Here is a 27,133-nt window from a genome sequence, read left to right as displayed (position 1 = left end):
CAGAGAGAATACGTGCAGGCAAGTAAAATTGCTTTAGCGTGAAAGGGTTGGTCATACTTGGAGTTGTATGTGAGGAAAGCAGCATGCCCGTTCTGTTGCTAACGTGCGGCAGCTTGAGTGCCTGGTTAACAAGCAAGCATGGGCGGGTCAAGGGGAGAATGTGCTCTTGGCACTGGACAGTGGTGTGCGTCCACAGGTGTTTCAAAACTCGACGCACTTGCCAGCGAGTGGTTTGTGTTGCGTGTGCCGCAGTGTCGCTGCCGGCGAGCTTCTGGCACGAGCTGTCGCCGGGCCCGGGCGCCACGGAGCCGTCCTACGACGACGGGTCCCTGCTGACACCGAGCTCGACGCCCAGCGAGCCGCCGCCGCCCTTCTTCGAGCCGCCCGACGTCAACTGCACCGCCGTCACTGCACAGCTCGGCGCCGAGGTCTTCCTGCCCTGCCGAGTCCGCGGTCTGCGTCCCGGCCTTACCGTAAGTACAGCACAGCGTCGCCACACCCAGCCGCTGCTACGCAAGGTGGACTTGTTAGTAGGGTACGGTAAGGGGCCACGCGCTAAGGATTCACGATGGGGTCAATGGCCCGAGTATCTAATCATAATGAAACGTGGTCAGCGACATTTCATAATCATCGGTTAAGTATTCCTGTAAGTAGGCTGTTTATGTTTCCTTTATGTAAGTAGGCTGTTTATGTTTTCATATCGGCAACGTTACGTAGCGCTCGGTATGAAAATCACTGGCCGTGCTGTGTACAGTCTGTAGCTAGTTTGCATTGCTGTCTGCCATTGTAGTGTTGGGCAGCGGCAGCTGGATGTGAACAGCGCGTAGCGTTGCTTAGTTGGAGGTGAGCCGCCAGCAGTGGTGGATGTGGGGAGAGAGATGGCGGAGTTTTGAAATTTGTAAGACTGGATGGTATATATATTATGATTATTAAGGTAAATACATTGTTTGTTCTCTATTAAAATCTTTCATTTGCTAACTATGCCTATCAGTAGTTAGTGCCTTCAGTAGTTTGAATCTTTTATTTAGCTGGCAGTAGTGGTGCTCGCTGTATTGCAGTAGTTCGAGTAATGAAGATTTTTGTGAGTTAAGTGATTTGTGAAAGGTATAGGTTAATGTTAGTCAGGGCCATTCTTTTGTAGGGATTTTTGAAAGTCAGATTACGTTGCGCTAAAAATATTGTGTTTCAGTTTAAGCACAGTCTTGTATAAATGTTCAAAGGGGACGTTTCATTACGTGTGTTCCCTCTTTATCAGTGGCATCGCATGATTTTTGTTTTGACGCATCTAGCAGCAAGCTGCTGCACCGTGCGTGGGGATTTAAGTGCCCACCAACACTGCCAATATTTGTACGCAATCAGTTAGACAAACGCACTAAAACGTCAAAAGCTGCAAAACACACCTACACTGGTGTCCAAAATTAAAACAACAAACAAGAATTCTGAAAGGTTACTTTTATTTTGCCGCAGAAGAGTATAAGCAGCTGACAGTAAAGCGGAAATAATGTAAAGAATACAGAACGTAATCACCTGCAACAAGCATAACGGTTGAAAAATATGTTCTTCGTTTTTATCCAACTTAACAGATTTACATACACATTCTGATGCCGGCCGCGGTGGTCTAGCGGTTCTGGCGCTTCAGTCCGGAACCGCGGGACTGCTACGGTCGCAGGTTCGAATCCTGCCTCGGGCATGGGTGTGTGTGATGTCCTTAGGTTAGTTAGGTTTAAGTAGTTCTAAGTTCTAGGGGACTTATGACCTAAGATGTTGAGTCCCATAGTGCCCAGAGCCATTTGAACAAATTTTTTTACACATTCTGACATGTGGTTAATGTGCTTAGAATGGGGCGTGACCACTCTGGCACCAATACAGGTCTTACAACGGCGGGTCATTCTGTAAGTGATGTTATCAATCTCATTTTCCGGCTATAACGGCCATTCTTCTTGCGGAGGTGCTCACATGTCTTGGAGAGGGGTTGGTGGATGCTGACATGATGCAACCATCTACCTAGTGCATCCCAGATAAGCTCTATGGGATTCAAATCGGGAGAGCAAGCAGGCCGCGCCACGCGTGGAATTTCTTCCGTTAAAGAAAATCACCCTTGCTCTATGGGTTCGAGCATCATCGTCCATCACTACGAAGTCTGGGCCCATAGCACCTCGCAACAACTGCGCATGAGATCCCAGGATCTCCGCACGGCATCTTACAGAACATTTACAATTTCATGAAGAGGTGTTGTAGTGGTCAACATAATCGCTGTCCATACCATTAGGGATCCTCCTCGATATTGTCTCCTTTCACAATAGTTGGGTCTCGAAACCGTGTTCGACGTCCGCTCTAGAAGCGAATCCGTCTTGAATCACTGTCCAGACCAAATGGGGACTGACCTGTGAAAATAACATTGGAAAACCGTTCAATCGTCCAGGTGACATGCTGACGGGTCCGCTATGGATGTTCCCTTCTGTGAAGACACGCCAGTAGTAAACAGACAGTAGGTCTCCAACAATAAAGGCGACTCTGGTGAAGCCTTCTGCACACCGATGCTGCGAGGTAAGTTGCCAGTAGCAGTGCAGTAGCAAGGCGGTACCGCCGTCTCCTTACAGCCAAATAACGGTCCACTCTTTCTGAAGTCACACGTGGTCGGCCCTGTCCTGGTTTCCAGGATACAGTGTCCGTCCCTATAAACTGTCATCTTATCCTAGAAATACAGAACAGAAGCCATCGGGCCACATTAGTTTGCGACTCTCCTGTTTCCATTCTTCCTATGGCCCTCTGCAGTAGCTAGTCTGTATTAGTCTCCTCTGAGCCATTCTGCAGCGTCTGTGTCTACTCACATAGCGACTGTAGATGTGGGCCTACCGTGCAAAACCCAGCTTGAATGGTGCCCTGACGCCAGTGCTGGCGTCATTGTCCCTTTGTCGGAATGCCATCTTGCGTGCAGCACTCGATCGTAACGACACCTGCTGAAAGTTTGTAAAATTAATCATGAACTAGACACAGGAAAATAGCGATTTGTTGTTTCAATTTAGGACACCATTGTATGTTGTGTGGAACTGACCACTACATATCACTAGAGACGGCCTCGCCATTATGAAATGAGGTGATAAGTATTTTGCTGACAGTCGAAAAGAAGTAACGGCAGACTGGGATGTTCCAGAGAGCACAGTGGCTTCGAACGTGGAACAGTTACTGGATTTCGCCCGAGCAACACAAGCATCTGGATCATTTCAAGCCTTCTAAAGCTGCACAACTCGACTGTTAGTGATTTGACTGTGAAGTGTAAACGCTAATGAACAAGCTGAGTAGCTTAACCACCACTCGGCACATCTCATGTACTGACGGACAGGTATCGTCGAGCATACCGGAGGCTTGTGTAAGAAATGACATTTTGTCAACGGCAGGATTAACGCGTGAGTTCCAAAGTACTGTCAGCACTCCATCTAGCACACTGGATGCGCATAGGCAGTTATAAGAATCGTTACAACGCGGAAACCACGCACAGAATCTGACCAGGTCTAGGGGCTCGGTTCCTACTTGAATTAGGAAGATACTATGAAAAATTTTAGATTTATCCCGGTTCAACGGCCATTTATACAACCATTCGGACATCTGTCCTACTGTAGTTATTTTACAGTGTATTGCGCGGGGTTTGAACGACAAACTAGAGATGGCGTCCGGGCAAATTGTGCGAACCGATTAATTCCTTTCTTAAAATACTTTAATTGCCCTGAAATTAATTCTCAGTTAATAGCACCATTTGCATGTACACCGTTCGGATATTACGTGCAAAAAAAGTCATCCTCGTTCTGATCTTACATAAGAAAATAGTAACCCTTAATTAAATCCGGGCTGGAGTTAGACTAATGGCTCTCGTTTGGTTAATCGGTGTATCAGACCTTGGTCTAAGATAAATGTTAACCGTTTAGAAAGATCTTGCTTCCTTTGGATTTTACTAGCAAAAAAACATGTTTTTCTGGGAGGCTTCTAAGGCGCGCAACTTCTCTATTCCAAAGTTGTTCGAATCGTTTCGAACTTTGAACGAAATTAGATAAATGGATAAAGCCAAAACGAAAATTTTTTATTCGGTAATCTTGATCCGTTGTCGAGATACAATGTTTTAAATTCGAGCTAAATGTAGCACGTAAAATGCGTTCTTATGTAAACTTTATGTGCGGAAACGTTTTGAAGCCAGTCAGATACATAAAAAATGCATTCTTACTATGAAATTGATAACTCGCTTTCAAAAATTATCACGTTACTTGTGATTTGTTTACAAGCGACAATTTCAGACTTTTGTGAATCGGTTTAGATTTGGTAAGAAGGTAGACAAAAGCATTTAATTTATGGTGTTCTCAGCAGGCAAATAAAAAATACCTCTACACGATCAGTCAACGGCAGTCATCTAGTATATCCTGGACAATGTCAGGGATGTAAAACGAGAGAAATAGCTTTTGGCAGCTCTAAAAGCATTCAAAAAATGGCTCTGAGCACTATAGGACTTAACTTCTGAGGTCATCAGTCCCCTAGAACTTAGATCTACTTAAACCTAACTAACCCAAGGACATCACAGACATCCATGCCCGAGGCAGGATTCGAACCTGCGACCGTAGCAGTCGCGCGGTTCCACGCTGTAGCACCTAGAACCGCTCGGCCACTCAGGCCGGCCTAAAAACCTTTAAATCAAAACATCTTGATATTTTCGCGCTGTTTTACAAGTTAACCCTATTTCGCCTCGCATTGAGCTCTCTTAGCTGCAAGGTGTAGGCACTCTTCCTTCTTGCAATTTATGCGCTAAGTTCCTGATCCTCTGCCCAAAATCCAGAAGGTTCGCTATGCATAGTAAACAATGTGTAATATCTTATAGCTGATAAGGAAAAAAAATTTCTTAGGGGATAAAATTTCTGGGCTGAGTGCATAATATCATACGACAAATGTATTACTACTAACAAGTAAAAAAGCACGAGTATATCAAGATACTTTCATTTAAATGTCTTTGAATCTGCCAGATAAGCCGAAAAGTGACAGTGGCCCTTCTTTTACATCGCTAGCTTTGCACAAGACGTATTCGCATTTTTTTTCTTACGATATGAGCGTTTTCCATTCTGATTAGGTAAATGGTCGGGCCATACATATCTGCAGTCAGTGTTAAGTGATTCTTGCGGCATTAGAAAGAGCAACACCACTAGACAGTGACTAACTTGAAACTAGTGATTTCCAGTGATGAACTGCGCTGTACCCTGCGGCAATACCATGGTAGGTTTTGGGTTCGCCGAATACCTGGAGAACGTTACTTCGCATCAGGTTTAGCGGCAACAGTGAAGTATAGAGGGGGTGGTATTAAGGTATCGTGGTGGTATCCGCGATTAGGGTGTGTAGCCCCTCAATGCGCTCACGAAATCGCTAATTTTACAGCAAATGAACTTACACCGCTTGACAGTTGCTAAGGAACTGAGACATCACTGGACAGGAATAATCATAGGCAATGATGGACGACGTGAAACAAAGTATGTGTAGCAGAGGCAGGGTGGTATGTATCTAAAGAAAACTGGTACAGATTACACCACGTGGGACTGCATGATAACAGACAAAAATGACTTTCGTATTCACCACGGGCCAGGTTGCCAACGTAAAGATCGATACAAATGTCTCAGTAAGAAATATACTCTACTCAGGCACTAATGCACATTTTGTACCTGTTATTCACGTCGGCTACCGAAATGTTGAGGAGTCCTTGCGGGATTGTCCCATTACCCTCTCAAGGCGGTTTTCAGTTCTTCCACCGTTCGCGGAGAGGGTGTTCCTTGCGAAATACGTCTGCCGAAAGACTTGCTCTATCGGGTTTGGGCCCAGTGAGTGGGCAGCCCATTTAATATGTTCAAAATCTCCGCTTTACATTGTGTGCAACAACTCAGTGGCCAGTTGTGGAAGGTAACCGTCGTCCATTAACAAAAATCTCGGTATCCACCGCACCCCTAAACAGACAGACATGATCCAGAATAACCTCCCGGCAACACCGCTGTGCTGTAATGGTACCTTTGCGCAAAAATATGCAGGGTTGTTCGACGATTGTGCATAATACGTGCCTAGAACGTGACACCCAGGCCATATCAACGACGATCATGAACATTGTGGGTTACGTGGCGTGTTCCCCTCTCTCTCCGCACCAACTGGTGGCCAAATCATTTGTCACTATGTAGTCGGATTCTTCGGGGTCACAACCCTGGACCATTGTTGCTGACGCCATCCAACATGCTTCCTGCACTAACTCTTTCTCTAACATTGGGTATTTGAAGGGGGCTGCAGTTTAAAGGCTTCGAAGCATACAAACCAGCCTCATTTAATCACTGCGAAATGGATCCGACAGAGAAACACATAAAAGTAGAGGTTGCAAGACCTGCAGCGATATGCCTAGGAGTGAAATGTCTTTTCCTTTTCGCCACTAGCGCTATGTATCGATTCTCTTGTGGTGTGGCTGTTCGTCTAAGTACGAGCATGTTCCCGCTTAGCATCTCTACGTACAGGGGCCTCTTTTAATAGCGAAATGGCACAACCATTACTGCGGCTACAATGATGACACTTTGAGTCGTCTAACTGCTCGTCCACGGTCTACGGCCTCAAATGATGACTTGCAGACATGTTTCCGCACCACACATAATGTCGCACTTATTGATTCCAGAACAAACTTAATCAAACACTGTACTGCATGAATTGTAGAATGCATACATAGATTTGGCGCACAGGCATCTCTGCAGCTAACAAGTCCCGCTCCATGCATTTCCTTTTACTACAATTGGTTAGGTGTTCCACAACGACTGTTACTTGCTTGGTGCATCTAGCAGTTGTTCCTTAGCAAATATTAGTTGTTTGTTTGCAGTTGTCAGGCAGTGTATTTTACAACACTGCCTGCTGCGTGCGCTATGGAAAAGTTCGCCGACTATGACTTTTTGCATCAGCATGACAATGCACCCTCCTAAAGCACACGAACTTCTTAAATTGGAAGGAACACATAGAAAATATTGTGGGTAAGGCCAACCAAAGACTGCGTTTTATTGGCAGGACACTTATAAAATGTAACAGACCTACTAAGGAGACCGCCTTCACTGAGCTTGTCCGTCCTCTTTTAGAATACTGCTGCGCGGTGCGGGAACCTTACCAAATAGGACTGACGGAATAGTTCAAAGAAAGGCAGCCGTTTCGTATTATCGCTATATGTGGGAGAGAGTGTCACAAAAATGATACAAGATTTTCGCTGGAAATCATTAAAGGAAATGCGTTTTTCGTTGCGACGGAGTCTTCTCACGAAATTCCAATCACCAACTTTCTCCTCCGGATGCGAAAATATTTGATTGACACTGACCTACATAGGAAGGACCGCTCACCACGATAAAATAAGGGAAATCAGAGCTCGTAAGGAAAGATACAGGTGTTCATTATTTCCGCGCGTTATACGAGATTGGAATAACAGAGAATTGAGAAGGTGGTTCTATGAACCCTCTGCCAGGCACTTAAATGTGATTTGCAGATTATCCATGTAGATGTAGATGTAGATGTAAAGCTGCATCTCTGAGGCGGACAATATCATTCCTGGATTGGAATCGTCAGCGACCGACATGAACCCAGTGGAACACCTTTGGGATGACTCAGAAAGTCGGCTTCGCTCCAGACCCAAGCGACCAGCTTCGTTACCTTGCGTCGTTTCGGCTTTTGAAGAAATGGGCTACAATCCTCCCCAGACATTCAGACACCTTACTGAAAGTGTCCCCATCAGAGTTCAAGTCGTCACGAAGGCGAAGGATATACACATCACATGTTTATTTCCACTAGTAGTTGACCGGATAATTTAATTAGACTAGCTCTTCGTTCTGGCCCTGAGAGGCGATTCGAAACCGACGGACCGCCATGTAGTCCTCTGGGAATGACATCTTTCCAGTTTGGCAAGAAGGAGAAAAAGAGAAGAGCAGAATTTGAAATGGGGTGCTACACAACAGAGTTAGAAATTAGGTCTAATGAGAAGATAAGAAATGAAGAGGTTTCCCAAAAAATCGTCGAAAGGGGAATCATGTGTTTTGAAAAAAAAAATGGCTCTGAGCACTATGGGACATAACATCTGTGGTCATCAGTCCCCTAGAACTTAGAACTACGTAAACCTAACTAACCTAAGGACATCACACACATCCATGCCCGAGGCAGGATTCGAACCTGCGACCGCAGCAGTCGCGCGGTTCCGGACTGAGCGCCTAGAACCGCGAGACCACCGCGGCCGGCCATGTGTTTCGAAAGTATTTTATAGGAGGAAGGGGCAGGATGATGGGATGCGAGCCATCATAGAACTTTCCGTGCTACCTGAGTGAGCTGTACAGAGATGAAAACTGTAGGAGAGGACAGATTTGTGTTGTACCTAACAAACAACTAAGGATTACGGATGTCAGTACTACTCTGAGATGAAGAGGTTTGCACAGCAAAAGAAGTCGTGCCTGGTGGCATCAAACCACTCGAAAGACCGATGGCAGAAAAAGAATTGAAGGGGAATAGCCTCAGCACGCTTTCCCTTTAGTTATCAGTTTTCCATACTTTCTCACAAGGTAGCTTGTTACTTGGTATAACAGCGGCAAAGTGAACTCTCGTTTATTCCTCAGATCCCCATTAAAAAAAAGTTCTCCGTCGCCCTCATAATCAGTAGGTCAGATCGTGCACAAAATCCTGAAGAATCAGAAATGAGACCAAGTTGAAAATTAGGTCGAATGAGAAGATAAGAAATTCGGCCCTCTGAAAAATCGACGAAAGGGGAAACAGGTGGAAAATAGTTGACAAGAAGAAGCGACAGCGTGACGGCATGTGAGCTGAGTCATCAAAGAAGCACTTTCGGTGCCACTTACTCTGACGGTACCAGGAACTGAACCTGGGTCCTTCTCATCTCACTAGGCGACAAGTGTTGGCGATTGATCCGAAGCACGTTCTGGACAGTTCCAGCGAATGATTTGACCACCCTAATCGACCGACATAGATCCCATGGGACATAATAGAGAGGTCACTTCGTGCACACAATCCAGCACTGTGAACGCTTTCGTAACTGTGCACGTAAAAAGGCGGCATGGGTCAGTATTTCTGCAGGGACTTCCAGAGAACTGTTGAGTCGAAGCCACGTCGAGTTGCCGCTCTACTCCGGGTGAAAGTAGGTCCGACACGGTGTCTGTTGTACACAAAGCGAAGAAGACAAAAGTTCTATATATATATATATATATATATATATATATATATATATATATATATATATATATATATATATATATATTCTTCATTTACTTGCAAGTTTACATTACGTGTTGTGATTACGGCCAAACGTCTCTCTCTTATACGTAATTAGCAATTCTTCATGATGTGCCAGTGGTATTTGTTCACTTAGTAGATTGGACACTTGCGAAAGTGCAACGTTACAAGGAAGGCAGTCATCCTACACACGAATCAGCTAATATTTGTAGCAGTGAAATTTCCTTGCAGACTAAAACTATGTGTCGAGCCGAGACTGGAACTAGGAATATTTGCCTTTCACGGGCAAGTGCACTTCCTACTGAGCTACCCAAGCATGACTCACATCCCGTTATCACAACTTCAATTCTACCAGTACCTCGTCTCCTACCTTCCAAACTTCACAGAAGCTCTTCTGCGAACCACCCAGAACCAGCGCTCCTGAAAGAAAAGATATTGCGGAGACATGGGTTAGCCAAGCCTGGGGGAGGTTTCCAGAATGAGATTTTCACTCTGCAGCGGAGTGTGCGCTCATATGAAACTTCCTGGCAGACTAAAACTGTGTGCCGGACCGAGACTCGAATTAAGGACCTTTGCCTTTCTCGGGTAAGTGCTCTTCCTACTAAGCTACCCAACCATGACTCACGACCCGTCCTCACAGCTTCAGTTCTGCCAGCACCTCGTCTCCTACCTTCCAAACTTCACAGAAGCTCTTCTGCGAAAGGAAAAGGTCCCGAGTTTGAGTCTCGGTCCGGCACACAGTTTTAGTCTGCCAGGAAGTTTCATATCAGCGCACACTCCGCTGCAGAGTGAAAATCTCATTCTCTATTTATAGCAGTGTTACGAAACACAATTCACCGAAGCCGATAAAGTTAACGTACCAAGACGACAGCGTACGTAATATAGGCAAATATACCACGAATCTCACCTGGGATACACGGGTATCCTCCATGTAGTATGACACTCTAATTGTGACCATCCCTGCTCGCCGGCGCCATATTGCAATCTGCTGCCAAGTAACGGGGGCACTAGAGCGCGAGTTCATGCGTCGACACAATACCGAAATCTGAAACAGGACCAAGAAAAGAAATTCTATTAGTGACAGACTTAAGTGTGGCCCATATAAATGTGATGAATGTACTTCAAACCCAAACCTAATTAGTAACCACAAACAGCAACTACAGTGGCTACATGTTGTTTTTAAAGCACTATTCATACTATGACATCCCAATTAAAATATAATTACTGCGAGACTATATCCCATACCTCACAGAACAGCATTACAGAGTACGATGTAACAATCCGATAATTTACTTTTTTATTTCTGTTTGTGGAAGAATAATTTAAATATACAACGACCGTTTCACTGTCGAAAAAGTATTTTAGTTTCTAAAAAAATTTCGCTTCAGAAGAACCATACCATTTCAGGAATCCTTTAATATTACACTAATTAAACCATCATCCCAGGACGAAACAGGAATTTAATATTCCAGAGCAATCTTAATATTAGAATCGCGAGGTGATCGTTGTTAATAATTTAATAGTGCTGCGGGGATTTTCTCATCAGTGTACCATTTAAATAAATGTATATTTCTTGGGTTTTGAAAATGAGACGTACTTCGATTTTGTTGTCACACAAAGGCTCTGGCTAGATATTTTCGTATAACGTCGATGTTTGTAGTATCTAGTCGATGTTTGTAGTCTATAGTCTCTAAGTATACTTAAGTTTCACTAGTTCTCCATACAGCCTTTGAAAAGAGAACAATAGTCCTATAGATCTTGGTATGAAAGCCACTCCTCCATTTTAAGTCGTTCGCGCTCTAACAACCATGTTTAGCTGTCTCTTTTCCGAAGACTGTTGCTGTAGAAAGTAACTGTGTGTGTGTGTGTTTGTGTGTGTGTGTGTTAGGAAACGAGTGAAACGGGCGGCTAATTTAATTTACTCCGCACGAGTGCTGTAGACACCGCAAATGACACAGGTGTAACACGGCGCTAATGGAACCGCGGTCGATGCTCAATTTATAAAACTGCTAATGTCCACGTCGTTGCCCTATTGACTGTCAAATCGTGAACTGATTACGGAACACTCAAAGTAGCATAGATTATGTAATCCTCCAATGAAACTGTTCATTACACAATGCAAGCGTAACGAAAGCCATTTAGGGCACATTCGGTGTTCACAGGTGTCGGTCGCGCTATCAGACAAAATGACATGTCGTTTCCAAGTAGATGCTTTTAGATTTTCAGGCGGCGGAACAACATTCGTTTGTGGCGTGGGATACGTAACTGCATTAACTGATGGGCTGAAAGTGGGCTGTCACAGGTGTTCCCTGCATGATTAAACGGAGATTCTAGTTTGTGTTACATTGTCAACAGTAAAGGTAAAAGTTCCGTCGCAAATGCCGAAAGTCTAAATATAGGTAAGGTGATTAAACTAATGAAGATCTGCTTGCAATTCATGAATATGCTATGTAGCCTTGCTTCGTTCTCTCTTGTATTCTACTACGCGTTCTGCAGCAGCTTATAACTTTCGCAGCAGTAAACTGCCTTAGGCCTATTCTGATTGGATTGTATTATACTGGATATCGTGTTACACTACACTATATTCACAAACAAGTAATTCTTCCTGTCTCGGTACTAGGAACAAGCATACTTAAAACAATGTTACAATCCAAACCGCAACGTCTTTGAGAATGAAGTGTTAAAGATAGGGCGGTGACTAACAAAGATATACATGTGAAGCTTAAGTTTCCCACAGCGTATAAAATGTTCAATTAACTTATGGAAACACAGGAAGCTGACGTCATCGACAACAGCCGATATCTCCGCAGGTGAACATCCTGTTATTTCCAGTGCATAGAAGCGACGAGAAAATGCTGTACAATGATTTGAAAACCTCAGTGTGTAGAGCATATGCGGATATAACATACACTCAAAAACACATACACAAACACACACACACACACACACACACACACACACACACACACACTCACACACATTGTAAATACTGCCGGCACCACACAACGAAAGATAACACACAGCATAAGTTGCTGATAATAAATATGAACGAGAAACCGTTACTCTATCTTGTTAGCCCAGGAGGAGAGCAAGATTCCACACATAACTTGAGAAGAAACTTCGATCTCTATTTACAAGGCCATTGGCTAATTTAATCTCAACTATTTCCTTAATAACACTAGCCCAATAGCTGGAAGTACATGCCAGAATCTCCTTGCTATTACATTCCATAGATTAACGGGTACCGAGTCAATATTCTGCAATATCATAGTTACTCAGATGTTAAAAACGTGTGTGATACTTGTCCTCAGTACACTTGTCCTGATGGTATGCCTATTCTACGACATGGCAAACTACAAGGAATATGATAGTCACCCACATCACGCAACCCCAGATCATCCTTTACAGATCCTAAAAGGATGCTAATCTTAGGTGGTGATCGGAAAACAATTTTCACATCGTATTTAGGTAGAACGCAACCACTCACCTTTCGACTGAGTCAAAACGGCCGTAGAATCAGGTGCCACTTCGTTCTTTTTGTCACTCACACGACTAATCGTTGCTCGATAGCGCAATGGGCGTCGATCTGTCTTTCCATATAGCATTCTGAGTACAAATCACTTATTGGATAAATCAGCTCACAAACGTTCAGAGTCTGGGATGACGTGGGATCTGTTCACCAAGGTACCTCGCACTCCTTCACACTGAGCTGGATGGAAGCAGCTGCCAGCCCGCAGATACAACTGCAGAAACGGCATGCCCCAGCGTAACATCAACTTCCCTCCATACCAACACCTGAAGATAAGGAAAATCGTCCTTAACCACCCTCAACGTGAAACGTATATTTGGGTCGATTGAATTCAAATGTTCTAACAAGCCTAAAGTTTCACTTCCATGAGATCCAACTACAAAAGGATTGTCCACATATCTGAGAAATCATGCACGCTTCCGTGGCGCCTTATCCAAGATACGCTCCTCAACAGATTTTACAAACAAACCGCCTTCCATATCTGACCACAGGTCCTCAATTGCAACTCCATATCTCTGTTCATACTACTCATCACTGAATAATAATAAGTAAGTGCATGCAAAAACATGTTGAAATAACTTTGTTAATTCAACACAAAAACTTACCTCAATTAACCATAACAAATCAGAAGAAAAAACACGAGGAAAAGAGAAACCACGTCAAAGCTTACTAAAACATCACTGGTCTTAACAGAGTAGCAAGGTGTTTTGCTACACGTTGTGTCAGAACACAAGTGTGGTATACAATAGGACATCTTAAAGGCTATATAATCCAGGTGGAAACAGCACAGAAACAGTTAAGTACCTAGGTAGTCTCTTGCAACTAGGAAACTGTCTTCAAGTGTTTGTTACTTTTCCTGTCAACACTTTTTGTAGGGCGACGGCTCAGATGGCTGCTTTGCGTTCACTTACGTTGGATCCTGCTGTTGCTATCTTAACTGTGGACAAGGGTAATACTACACCTTTGTTTGAGAAACTTCAGAATATCGCAGGATCAATATTAATCCAAGGAAAAACGTCGAGAAAAAATGTAACAATGCCCTGGAGAAAAATTCCTTATCGTAGAAAACTACCTAGAGTCTCAATTTTCTACTGGCCTACCTCTCTAGATTATTTGGCCTTCCCAAGATCCACAAGGAAGGGGTTCCTCTTAGGTGTACTGTTAGTAGATCTAAGAGGAACCCCTTCCTCGTGGATCTTGGGTACATATAATCAAGAGTGGTAGTCCAATAGGAATATAGATGGTTCCCTGCGAGGCTATGGTAAGTAACATTCCGCCTGCTTGTACTTTGTTCTCTGCTTTGTGTCAGTCCACCATAACGATTTTGAAGAATCTGCTCACTACCTACAATATTCTATTTCTTGCAGGTGTTGAAAGTCTCCACACTGTGTTTACATCTACCAGCGAAATTCAAGTGCCTAAGATGCTCAGGCACCTTTTGTGATGCAGATTCAAATTTGGAGGGCTATGCCTACATTTTCTTTCACATATGTAAGCGATATATTTCTTGTTTGTCAAAAGCGATATATTTCTTGTTTGTCCTCACGGTAGTGATAGTTTAAAACCTGAATTCAATCTACCAGAAATTCGGTTCACAACAGAGGTGGAAAAGATTGGCTTCCTTTCTTTCCATACTATGTCCAGATGGAAGGTGGATAGCACATTGCGATTGTCAGCTGAGTTGGCTCATCTAGAAGGCATGTTTCGTCAGAGTGATTGCAGTATAAGACAGATAGACCAATCATGATTCATGTGGGGGATAATAATAACAAGACAACAACAACGAGATGTCACAAATGTCTAGTCACAGGGAAATCCATCTTTAATTATTCGGATACTCACTGATTGTTTGTACGTGTATGAATGACACTGAACTGTGTGGATGTTTTCTGGGTGCTTCAATTTTTTATTCTTTTCATTTCATCTCGACCTCAATGTCTAGGTGTTTCACATTTTGCCAGGTAGAGTAGATGTAAATTTGAATGCAGAATATGAAGGTTTCATAACGATTTACAGCAGTCTCAATAAGAAATATGCGACCATTATAGTGCTAAATTTCAGGTGTAATATTTCCTTATACGTGGATCTATGGTACTTCTAGGACACATCTAGAAGTTAATTGTGCTTTATTACAACAAAATGTGTCATTCGCAAAATTAAACGTTATAGTGAATATCTTCGGCGTATGTGACTTACATGAGGAGGCTATATTGGGTCAGACTTCTCCCTCTGTAATTGTACATGGCTGGAAAAGATCGTTGTTTTTTTCAGATTTATTTGTCTTCAGCGCAGTCGCAGTCGCAGAACATTCAAACAGTGTACGTGACTAGCTCAAATGGTTCAAATGGCTCTGAGCACAATGGGATTTAACTACTGAGATCATCAGTCCCCTAGAACTTAGAACTACTTAAACCTAACTAACCTAAGGACATCATACACATCCATGCCCAAGGCAGGATTCGAATCTGCGACAGTAGCGGTCGCGCGGTTCAAGACTGTAGTGCCTAGAACCGCTCGGCCACCCCGGTCGGCATGACTAGCTCCGTTGAAGGTCAGTCACCATTATCAAATGTAACAAGTATGAAATATTCCGCTTTTAATTACGTAAACCTGAAATATATGTAACATCTAACCACAATACTTTCGTTGTAGGAACCCATATTGTGAATTTATCGTGTTAAATTAAACACAGTATTGTGACCTATGACAAAGCTGTTGTGGTTAGATGTTACTTATATTTCAGGTTCTCATAATTAATAACACACTTATTTCAAAGTTGTTACATTTGATAATGGTGACTGAGCTTCACCGAAACTAGTCATGTAAGCTTTCTGTAATTTCATCAGGTCACCTTCCATTCGGAAAGTGATTGCACTCAGCGACTGTTATATTAACTTGTAAATTACAAATTGTAGCAATCAGTCGTCTTTTTTAAATTTTATTATTCTGATTCTGTAATTTAATGCGACTATGGCTTGACTATTTTCCTGAAGTCAAATAAATTTGAAAAACTTACGTTTAGTCGCACTCCGAGTAAGACAGTCATGTTAAATTACAAGATGTTGTTGTTGTTGTTGTGGTCTGCAGTTCGAGGACTGGTCTGCTGTAGAAGCATCTTCGTCTGTGAATGCTTACTATGACCTGTATCCATTCTGAATTTGAATACTACATTCGTGCCTTGGTTTCCTCTGCAAGTTTAGAACCCCCACAGTCGCTACCATTACCAAATTCCTGATCCTTTTATGCCTCTAGAATTCGTTCTAAGAACTGACCCTTTCTTTCAGTTTGCCATAAACATCCTAATTAGATTCACCACCGAGTCATTAGTTGTTCGATCGATACACTTAATTTCCAGCATTCATCTTTTCCCTACATATTTCAAAATAATCTTTCGTCTTCTTGTCTGAACTGTGTATCGTCCGTGTTTCACATCTGTACAAAGCTATATTCAAAATTATTACCATATTTGAAAAGCTTTCATTCTCTTCTTATCTGAATTGTGTACCTCGTCCACGTCTCACCTGCGTACAAGCCTAACATCCAAATAGTCTCACAGAAGTCTCCGTAATATTCAAATTTATATTGGGCGTTATCTAATTTTTCTTGTACTGAACTACTTTCTTACTATTACGAATCTGCATTTTCTATGCTCTCTATTTCGGGCAGCGTCAATTATTTTGCTAACCGAAGAACAAAATTCATCGACTACTTTTAGTGACCCATTTCCCAGTGTAGTCCCCTCTACATTTGTTGTGGGTTGGCAGGAGAGCCAACACCGGTATTAGAGGAAGCCGAAAGGCACGCGTTTTAGCTCACGCAGGCTGGCGTGAGGTATGGAACAGGACAAGGAAATTAGACTTTAGAAAAACGGACGTAGCTGCTGGAATACTTAACTTTAATCCATTAATGGTGAGCGTCGCTCTTGACGGTACATGATTACAGTATCAATAGTAACTGGTAATGGCGCATTGCTAGGTCGTAGCAAATGACGTAGCTGAAGGCTATGCTGACTATCGTCTCGGCAAATGAGAGCGTATTTTGTCAGTGAACCATCGCTAGCAAAGTCGGTTGTATAACTGGGGCGAGTGCTAGGAAGTCTCTCTAGACCTGCCGTGTGGCGGCGCTCGGTCTGCAATCACTGATAGTGGCGACACGCGGGTCCGACGTATACTAACGGACCGCGGCTGATTTAAAGGCTACCACCTAGCAAGTGTGGTGTCTGGCGGTGACACCACAGCATTAACTGAATTAATTGGACGGAAATAATTTACCTTGTTTCACTTTTGCGGATGACCACGGTATAAAATCGTTTTGACATACAGTACTATCTATTCCGTTCAACAGATCAGGCTACAGCTCCATCTCACTTAGTGCCAAACCATGCCTCAGTTCCACGTCCTGTTATAGCAGCAGTCTGATTTCCTGCTAGAATTAGAAAATATGCAGTCCAGTTCATAATATCAAACCTGCAAATGTTATAAACATAGGTTTGCTTCCTTCAGTCAACTTTCTAAGGTACGACGTTGAATCATTGTGGTATTGCGTGCCCCTAAAAATTTTCAGTATCGAAACTGATGTTCCCCGACGTCGGATTCTACCAGTTTTTTTCCATTCTTCTGTAAAAACTTCAGCGGTGAACATATCGTCTCATTATAACACTCCTAACTGCTACTGCTGTACCATAACCTCAAAACTGGAGGCAATTTGCAAAACAAAATTAGTTTGTTCGAGTAATAATGGTATAAAGCAACAGAGCAGTGTTACCCTCTGAAAGGAATTTTGTTATGTTGACCGTGTTGTGCCTAACGGAGGTGGCTTATCGGAAATGAAAGTCACAATTACGTAAATATTTGAACTGTAACAAACACAATTTTGCCTATCTGTACTGTTTAACTGATAAAGAAAACGGTCGCCAGCCTAACTAGGCAAGAGAATGATTAACATTCTCGTTTAAGAAAGTAGGTATAAGTAACTATAACGGACAAACACAACCTATACTTGGACACACGCGAGTGCAATGAACTCTGACACATACATATGTTTCATGATTGAAGCTAACAACTGGAGCAGCACAAACAATTTGCAAAAATATAACAGATACCGAAACACACTATTACTTTCAGGGCTTACACAAACTGAATGGTCTTTTTAACGTTACTATTAACATTCTCTCCAGGATCATAAATTGGACATAGGTTAAGTCTCTCTCAATCAAATACTTCACTATTTGAAATGGAAGTTAACTGGAATCCACTAACAGGTTGCTTCTCAATATCATATGAATGAAGAAATTATGCTTTTCATAATTAGTGGTCATCCCATTACTCGTTACCTAGCATCAACACAATAGACAAACTGTGGATTCTGTTATATTAATAATATGAACTTTCAATACACAAGAGAGACAAACACTTAGCAAACATGGGTATATAACATTTCACAACTGCAGTTTTCCACTTTTACTGCACTGAGAGACAAAATTAACATATATGTAAGATACTGACTCACCTTCTGCGATTTACAACAGGCAGTAATGCGATCATTTACTAAGTAAAACTTACGTAAGCCTCAGTCTTAAGAACTCTTAATTTGGAATTGGCAACAACACATTACATAGCATTTTTACTAGGAAAATTATTTTCAGCAAGCATCATTGACTTTAACTCACTCTATTGCAACATTAACTTTAACTTTCTCTTTACTATGTTCAAGAGGCTTTAATTAGAAAAAAACACTGGTTTTTAATGTTCTTTCAGTAGGGATACTCGGTAATCACTTTAGTTCAAACGGAGAGGAACCTGAGAGGTGTTATGATGAGGAAAAAATCAAGGTAGGTACATAAATTCAGTTATAAGTTACCTTATATTTGTGCACACTAAAACATCCAATGAGCTGATCCTTCACTGTACATCATTGTAGTATTCCGATGCACTGATTGCGCAATGTGGTGGCAACTGCATGTTGGTAGGTGGAACTGCAGGTAGAATTGCTGGACTCTGTCATTTCTTGGTGGCGATGATAAATATAATTCCAGAATAGTTCCAGCTATTTATCCATCCATCCGAGGCATTGTAAAGTAGCAGGAAAAGCCTCTCTCGAAACCAGCACAATATGCAACATTTACATGGCAGTGCACAGTTTGGTAGCTCGTCCCCGACTCGTAGCTTGTCCCCGACTCGTAACTTGTCCCCGACTGGTAGCTCATCTCCGACTAACTATCAGTTCCACCTTTTCTACATAGGCCAACCACAATTTGCGCGCGCTACACAGTTCCGTTCCCGAGGGGAAACACTGCACCTTTTACATACAAACTCACTAAGAACCCTAAGTGAGGATCGGCAGTTTACATAACAGCAACCAAACACATTAAATAAAACAGAACATTTTCACATATTGACATTTCTACCAAAAATTATTCACACTAAATTACAATCATATACAGTAAGTTTTGTTCCCTCCAATGGGACAAAGCATTTAAATGACAGATACACTACTTTGCATAGAACCAAACCATGACATCAAAGTTTGTACAAAGAAAGGAGTATACAATTTTATGTTATCGATTCAATCAAACACATTTACAGAAGCACAGCAATGTAACATTAAATGAAACAAAAGCAAAATAAATCAGTACAGCATTAGAGCTATGGTGTTACATCATCCCATCAGCAACGCTTCCACAGAAGCACTAACTAAGGGACTAAACTTTGCCGTCACATCTGAGCGGATTCCTACGGAAGAAATCGAATCCGTGGAAACAGCACTCTGGCACGCATGTGCCATAGAAGCTGAGAAAATTAGGCAGGAAACTGTTCGTGCTCTGTTACGTGCCAAGCCACCGGAACACAACCTTAGACAAGAGAAAAATGACAGCTATCAAGGAACTGAAGAACAACGACGAAATTGTGGTATTAACAGCAAAGGTAATGTTCCTGTCATCTTAGACGCCGTGCAGTATGAAGACAAGATGAAAGAATTATTAAATGATCCCATCTACAAGGAACTAAGGGCGAACCCTACATCGAAGATAATTCGAAAGACGCAGGTCTCGAATAAGGACTCGAGGATTGACGCTGACACAGTCATTGGCCTTATTACCAGAGTACGAGTCACCCCTAAATTTACGGTGTTCCAAAGATACACAAAGAAAGTTTTCCTTTGAGGCCAATAGTGAATGGGTTCAATTTGCCTACTTACAGTTTGGCAAAGTATCTAGCCTGCAAATTAAGAAGTCTGGTCGGCAAGACGGACTCTTGTATGAAGAACTCGACGCACTTCATAGAACACCTAAAGGAAGAAACAACTTTACTTACGGACACCATGGTCAGTTTTGACGTGAACTCACAATTTACGAACGTGCCAGTAGACGAAACTATCCGCATCCTTCAGGAGCATCTCCCGCCAGACATACGCGACCTGGTTGAGTTGAGCCAGACTTCAACGTACTTCAGATGCCAAGGAAAATACTAAGAGCAAACAGACGGCGTAGTAATGGGGTCTCCCTACCTCCGCTGGCAGCCGAGATATAAACCTTTGAAGCCGTGCATTGTAGCCGTGCGGTTTGAGGCGCCTTGCCACGGCTCGCGCGGCTCCCTCCGTTGGAGGCTCGAGTCCTCCCTCGGGCATGGATGTGTGTGTTGTCCTTAGCGTAAGTTAGTTTAAGTTAGATTAAGTAATGCGGAAGCCTAGGGAAGGAAGACCTCAGCAGTTTGGTCCCATGGGAACTTACCACAAATTTCCAAAGCCTTTGAAGCAACGGCCCCTTGTTCAGCTCCTTTACGTCCACGTTGCTGTTTCAGGTACGTGGACGACACGTTCGCTATATGGGCCCAAGGTGGAATGGAGCTACACAAGTTCCACGAATATTTAAACAAACACAGTTCACGCCCGATGTAGAGAACAATAGTGCAATTCCATTTGTAGACGTCTAAGTACACAGGACAAAGGAGGGCGCACTGGTTGCACAGAGTATGTAGCAAACCTACACACACAAACAGTTATCTGCACCCTCAATCCTACCACCAACCAGCGCAGAAGCACTCGGCCGTCCGTTCTTTGGCAATCCGTGGGCAGCGCCTAAGTGATGCTCAAAACATAACACCTGAGCTTAAAAGGCAACGCACAACATTCTTAGCCAATAGCTGGAGTCATACGACGATCCACACAGCCTTGTCGACGAATGCAAGGAAGCAAGAAAAGCTAGAAATAAACTGCAGCCAGCACTGTGCTTACCTTATGTGAAAAATGTTACTGTCCGTATAGGCAAACACCTTCGCCGGGTTTGGGTGAAACTATCTTCTTTAGTGATCGTAGGATACAGGACGTGCTAGGCTCAACTAAGGACAAGGGGGATGCATTCCACACTGCTGTCGTGTACAAGGTGGAATACGAATGTGAAGAGGCATACATGGTCGAAACTGGTAGGCCAAAAGCAAGGCGCATTCGGGAACACGAGCGGTGTATTCGTCTACTCTGGTAGAACATCACCAAGATTGCGGAAAGGAAATAAAATTCAGTGAATCCTGCGTATTGGCCAAGCATCCGGTTATGACGAAACGCGAAGTCAGAGAGGCCATCGAAATACCTAAACACCCTAAGAACTTGAATAGAGAGGATGCCCCATCTTGGCTGCCAGTAGTCAGAGCTCAACAGACCGTGCTGTCAACACGACGCGCGAGCACCATTGGTGAGTAACTGCAGCCGCGAAATGGACGTGCAGCACTTGGCAAACAGGAGCAAACTTCTCATTCGCCGGTGACTATCAATCATGGCAGATAGTACGACAGCCAACAGACAACAGAGATTACGCTCTCCCTCCATCGCAGTAACGCATTAAAGTAGTTCCCTCTCCTTCTTCCTTAAGTGACCAAAGTAATGAACTATCTTTGTAAAATTATGACGTAATGGCCTGCGCTGTGAACAGTAATAACAAAACATAAGGGACACTGCCTAACTAGTACGCACCAGTAGACCCAGATGAAGGCCGCTGCAACCGTGGCCGATATGTTATTTTTCTCCAGCAGTAGTTTCATACAATATGGCGCGGTACCATATTCAGAAAACATTTAAGTCGATCGTATCTCTTGGTATACCTCCCAGTCATCCTGTTGCATACCTTGGAAATCCCACTATTTTAAATAGCGATTTTCTGAAATACACTAATGGCCATAAAACTTGCTATACCAGGAAGAAATGCAGATGATAAATGAGTATTCATTGGACAAATATATTATACTAGAACTGACATGTGATTCACGCAATTTGGATGCATAGATCCTGAGAAATCAGTACCCAGAACAACAATCTCTGGCTGTAGTAACGCATTGAGCTTGGATGGCGTGTACAGGTACAGCTGCCCATGCAACTTCAACACGATACCGTAGTTCATCAAGAGTAGTGACTGGCGTATTGTGACGAGCCAGTTGCTCGGCCACCATTAAACAGACAAGTTCAATTGGTGAGATCTGGAGAATGTGCAGGCCAGGGCAGCAGTCGAACATTTTCTGTATCCAGAAAGGCCCGTACAGGACCTGCAACAAGTGGTTGTGCATTATCCTGTTGAAATGTAGGGTTTCGCAGGGATCGAATGGAGGGTAGAGCCACGGGTCGTAACACATCTGAAATGTATCGTCCACTGATCAAAGTGCCGTCGATGTGAACAAGAGATGACCAAGACGTGTAACCAATGGCACCTCTTACCAACACGCCGGGTGATACGCCAGTATGACGATGACGAATACACGCTTCCAATGTCCGTTCACCGCGATGCCGCCAAACACGGATGCGACCATCATGATGCTGTAAACAGAACCCCGATTCATCCGAAAAAATGACGTTTTTCCATTCTTGCACCCAGGTTCGTCTTTGAGTACAACATCGCAAGCGCTCCTGCCTGTTATCCAGCGTCAAGGGTAACCACAGCCATCGTCTCCGAGCTGATGGTCCATGCTGCTGCAATCGTCGACGAATTGTTCGTGCAGATGATTGATGTCTTGCAAAGATCCCCACCTGTTGACTCAGGGATCGAGACGTGGCTGCACGATCCGTTACAGCCATGCGGATAAGATGCCTGTCATCTCGACTGCTAGTGATACGAGGCCGCTAGGATCCAGCACGGCGTTCCGTATTACCCTCCTGAACCCACCGATTCAATATTTTGCTAAGAGCCATTGGATCTCGACCAACGCGAGCATGAATGTCAAGATACGACAAACCGCAATCGTGATAGGCTACAATCCGACCTTTATCAAAGTCGGAAACGTGATGGTACGCATTTCTCCTCCTTGCACGAGGCTTCACAACAACGTTTCACCAGGCAACGCCGGTCAACTGCTGTTTGTGTGTGAGAAATTGTTAGGAACCCTTCCTCATGTCAGCACGTTGTAGGTGTCGCCACCGGCGCCCACCTTGTGTAAATGCTCTGAAAAGTTATTCATTAGCATATCACAGTATCTTCTTCCTGTCGGTTAAATTTCACGTCTGTAGCACGTCATCTTCGTGGTGTAGCAATTTTAATGGCCAGTAATGTATTTCGATGGTATCTGAACATACAGTGCTAATAAGAGAACATAGCTTTTCACCATGTATTAATACACTAATGCTTTAGTATGCTTACTTTGTGAAATACTATTGTCTTATTATTAGTTGCCTTGAGAAAAGGTAAATACATTACAAAAAATATGCTCGGGCAATGCGGCTACTTGAACATTTTACTCCATCAGGCGATCACTTACAACGCCTGACTGGACCCCATTACGCAAAATGCTATTTGAATAAGAAATTGCATTACCTAGGGAATTCATAAATATATGGTTTCTAAGGTTAAAATATAGCATTTACCTGTCACATTAGTACCAGATGTACGAAAAACACAAAATACTTAACACGGCACGAGCGCGTGCAACTATCTGCGTCATCTTCGCTGACAAAACAAAAAAAAAACTCTTTGAATATTTATATGTATTTGCACTCTCCAAGAGAATAAAAGAGAGTGGCCACATTACCTGCTCTGGCCTTTCACGATATCTTGCGTTGGACATGGAATATTATTCTCATTTTTCTGCAAGGAAATGTGGTATTCTCCAGGATCCTTTTCCGACTTAAATGTTTCAGAGCTGTGTCAAATCCTTTCACAGCAGCATATCTCCCATCTCATCTGGACCAATTGCTTCTTCATCAACATTGTCTTTCCCTATGTACACAACCTCAACACATTCCTTTCACATTTCAGCGTTCCATTCTTTAACTAATACAGAATTGCCATCAGAGCCGTTAATATTCACACAGGTTCCCTTTCCTACAAAGTTCTCTCCACTTTATTCCTACAGGTAGTATATATCTTTCCCACAGCCATGCATGATTCGACAGATTTGAATATCTTCTCTAGGTTATCCTACTTTGAAACTTTGTATTTAGAGTCAATCTTATTTCATACACAAGTGTACTCCCTTTTGCCTACTTCTTTGCTATATTTTGTCTTTACTTACTTCGTCAATTATATCCTGTGTCCCATGTGCTTTCCAAGGATTTTTATTGGATCTCCTTCAAATGGTTCAAATGGCTCTCAGCAGTATAGGACTTAACTTCTGAGGTCATCAGTCCCCTAGAACTTAGAACTACTTAAACCTAGCTAACCTAAAGACATCACACACATCCATGCCAGAGGCAGGATTCGAACCTGCGACCGTAGCAGTCGCTAAGCTCCAGACTTTAGCGCCTAGTACCGCTCGGCCACTCCGTCCGGCGGATCTTCTTTCTTTGCCTGTAGTGTCCTCTGCTGCATTCACTATATAATGTCACTATTGTTTGGCTTTCTGCAGTTTCGCTTAATCGTTGTTCCGTATGGAGCCGGACGGAGTGGCCGAACGGCTCTAAGCGCTTCAGTCGGGAACCGCACTGCTGCTACGGTCGCAGTTTCGAATCCTGCCTCGGGCATGGGTGTTTGTGATGTCCTTAGATTAGTTAGGTTAAGTGGTTCTAAGTTCTAGGGGACTGATGACCACAGCAGTTAAGTCCCATAGTGCTCAGGGTCATTTCAACCATTTTCTCCATATGTAAGTCTCAGCAACATTTGCTTTCCAGTTTGTCTAGGTTGCATCTTGTCTATTTCCTGCCCCGCTGGACTTTCTTAAATATAAATATTCTGTTTATAATCAATAATTTAAAGTGCACATCTAACTCTGTACGTTTAAAGTCTAGTTTAGAAATCTCAAAATTCGTTCAAATATCTCTAAGCACTATGGGACTTAACATCTGAGGTCATCAGTCCCCTAGACTTCGAACTACTGAAACCTAACTAACCTAACCCGAGGCAGGATTCGAACCTGCGACCGTAGCAGCAGCGCGGTTCCGAACTGTAGCGCCTAGAAAAGATCCGTCACAGCGGCCGGCTAGAAATCTCACTCCTACCGTTATGTATTCTATCAGAAATCTTGTGGTATCGCCATGTGTCTCCTACGTATAAAATCGTCTTAAACGTATTACTTTCACTGTATGTCACACAGAAATCGGGGCATTTCAACTAATTACTGCTTTGCGCTTTATAATACATGCAATTTTGTGTGGTCCATCTATTCAGTGACAGAACAAAGATTCGTCAGTCGTATTTTGTGATCGATATGTACAGAACACTTAAGTATGTAAATGAAAGGACATATACCTGTTGTGTACGTATGTTTTATAATAATAAATAAAAGCATGTTTGGAATTTATATGTAAAAGGTGAAGACAAATCAACCTATGAAATACAGTTTGGAGTCAGAAAGTGTTTAGTACTACAAATATGAGTAAAACTGAACACTCATTGATTCAATGTTAGTTAAAATTGTTGAGACTCTCCTACAAATACATTTTACAGTTTAGCGAGCTCGTGGTATTGGAAAAGTTGTTTTAATGGGTACGAAGAAAGAGATTGCAGCGAAGTTCATGCATTCTATACCTTGGGGGTATGAACTGAACAATGCCCTCAGTCAGAACTTTTTCTTGTTTTATTAACTACACGATGTATTTTGTACCCTGTGGGTACATCGTCAGATGTATGTGTATTTGATTTTACATTATGGATGAGTAGGTTTCCTCACTTATTATTGGTTGATTTTACATTATGGATGACTAGGTTTCCTAACTTATTATTGGTTAGAGTATGCAACTGCTACATTTGCTTTTCTAAATTGGTTGGCAATTTTTTGTGATATGGGACTCAGGTATAGAATACTGGCGAATATTCTCTCTTCTTTCATAGTGTGTCCATTCGTTGTCTTCCTTTTATGTATTTGTCTGCTTAAAATGGCAATTGTTTTGGCTGTGTATCATTGTTTATGGCAATGCTCTTTATTGTATCTATCTCATTCTTGACTGTGTTTTCTTCTAAATCAAAGGAGTGTGTGTAGGATGGACCTAAATGCAGTATGTTTCTGTGTGGTGGGATGGCATGATGAGTTGTCCAGTGTTATGTCTGTGTATGTACGTTTTCTGTGTATGCAGATCTTGTGTTTTTGTTGGTGGTTGGTGATTTTAAGATCCAGGAAGTATATGCTTTTGTTGTCCTCATGTTCTACAGTGAATTTAATGTTCTTGTGGAGAGAAATAAATACTGCTAGTAGATATTGTAGCTAATCTTTTGTTGCATCAAATAACAGCAAGGTGTCACCCAGTAATATACTATTTTACTTTTGGTGCTATTGTGTTTATTAAAGAACCTACTTTACAGATGATTGAGAAATGTCTGCCAGAAAACTTGAAATGTTACTGCCCATGGTAAGACCCTCATTCTGTTGGTAAACTTTCCCATTAAATGTAAAGTAATTGTGAGACAATATTAGCTGTAACATGCCCTTCTGATATTTCTGAAATTGAAATTTTTTATGTTTTAATAAGTTTTCAAAGATTATGTGTGTGGTTTCTTCAGTTGGTACGTTTGTAAATAGATTTGTTTCATCAAAAGAGTCAAACCTGGCAACTGCAGAAATATTTATGTCCTTAATTTAAGTTGCGACTTCATTTTTGTTCTTAACTGAGTATGATTCATAAAATGTATAGTACTGTTTAAGAATTTCATTCATTAATTGGGAGACTTTGGAGGCAGGTGTGTTTTTAGAATTAACAATGGGTCATAATGGAATATGTGGTTTATGGATCTTAGATTGTGCTCGTAGTCTTGGGTGTGTCTGGTTCATTAAAATGGATGTTTTTGCTTGTTCTTCTGTGAAGAGGAAAATGCATTCATTGACCATTTTTCTGACTTTGTCTTGGAATTTTATCGTTGGATCTTGTTTGAGCTCTGTTGTTTTTAGAAAAGAAAGTCAGTGTTTTAGTGATGTATTCATCTTTGTACATAATTAC

General features: G+C 42.5%; 1 protein-coding gene across 1 annotated transcript in view; it reads left to right on the top strand.

Annotated features, from left to right (window-relative positions):
* Nucleotides 1-27,133, top strand: part of LOC126095178 (irregular chiasm C-roughest protein-like) — a 520,543-nt gene that overhangs the window by 254,863 nt on the left and 238,547 nt on the right. The window contains exon 3 of the mRNA XM_049909912.1: nt 253-473. Within this exon, the coding sequence (XP_049765869.1) occupies nt 253-473 (221 nt within the window). The remainder of the gene's footprint in view (nt 1-252; nt 474-27,133) is intronic.

Source organism: Schistocerca cancellata, chromosome 1, assembly GCF_023864275.1.
Source record: "Schistocerca cancellata isolate TAMUIC-IGC-003103 chromosome 1, iqSchCanc2.1, whole genome shotgun sequence".
Classification (NCBI taxonomy): Eukaryota; Metazoa; Arthropoda; class Insecta; order Orthoptera; family Acrididae; genus Schistocerca; species Schistocerca cancellata.
The sequence above is the reverse complement of the archived record's forward strand: the minus strand, read 5'-3'. Positions and strand labels throughout refer to the sequence as shown.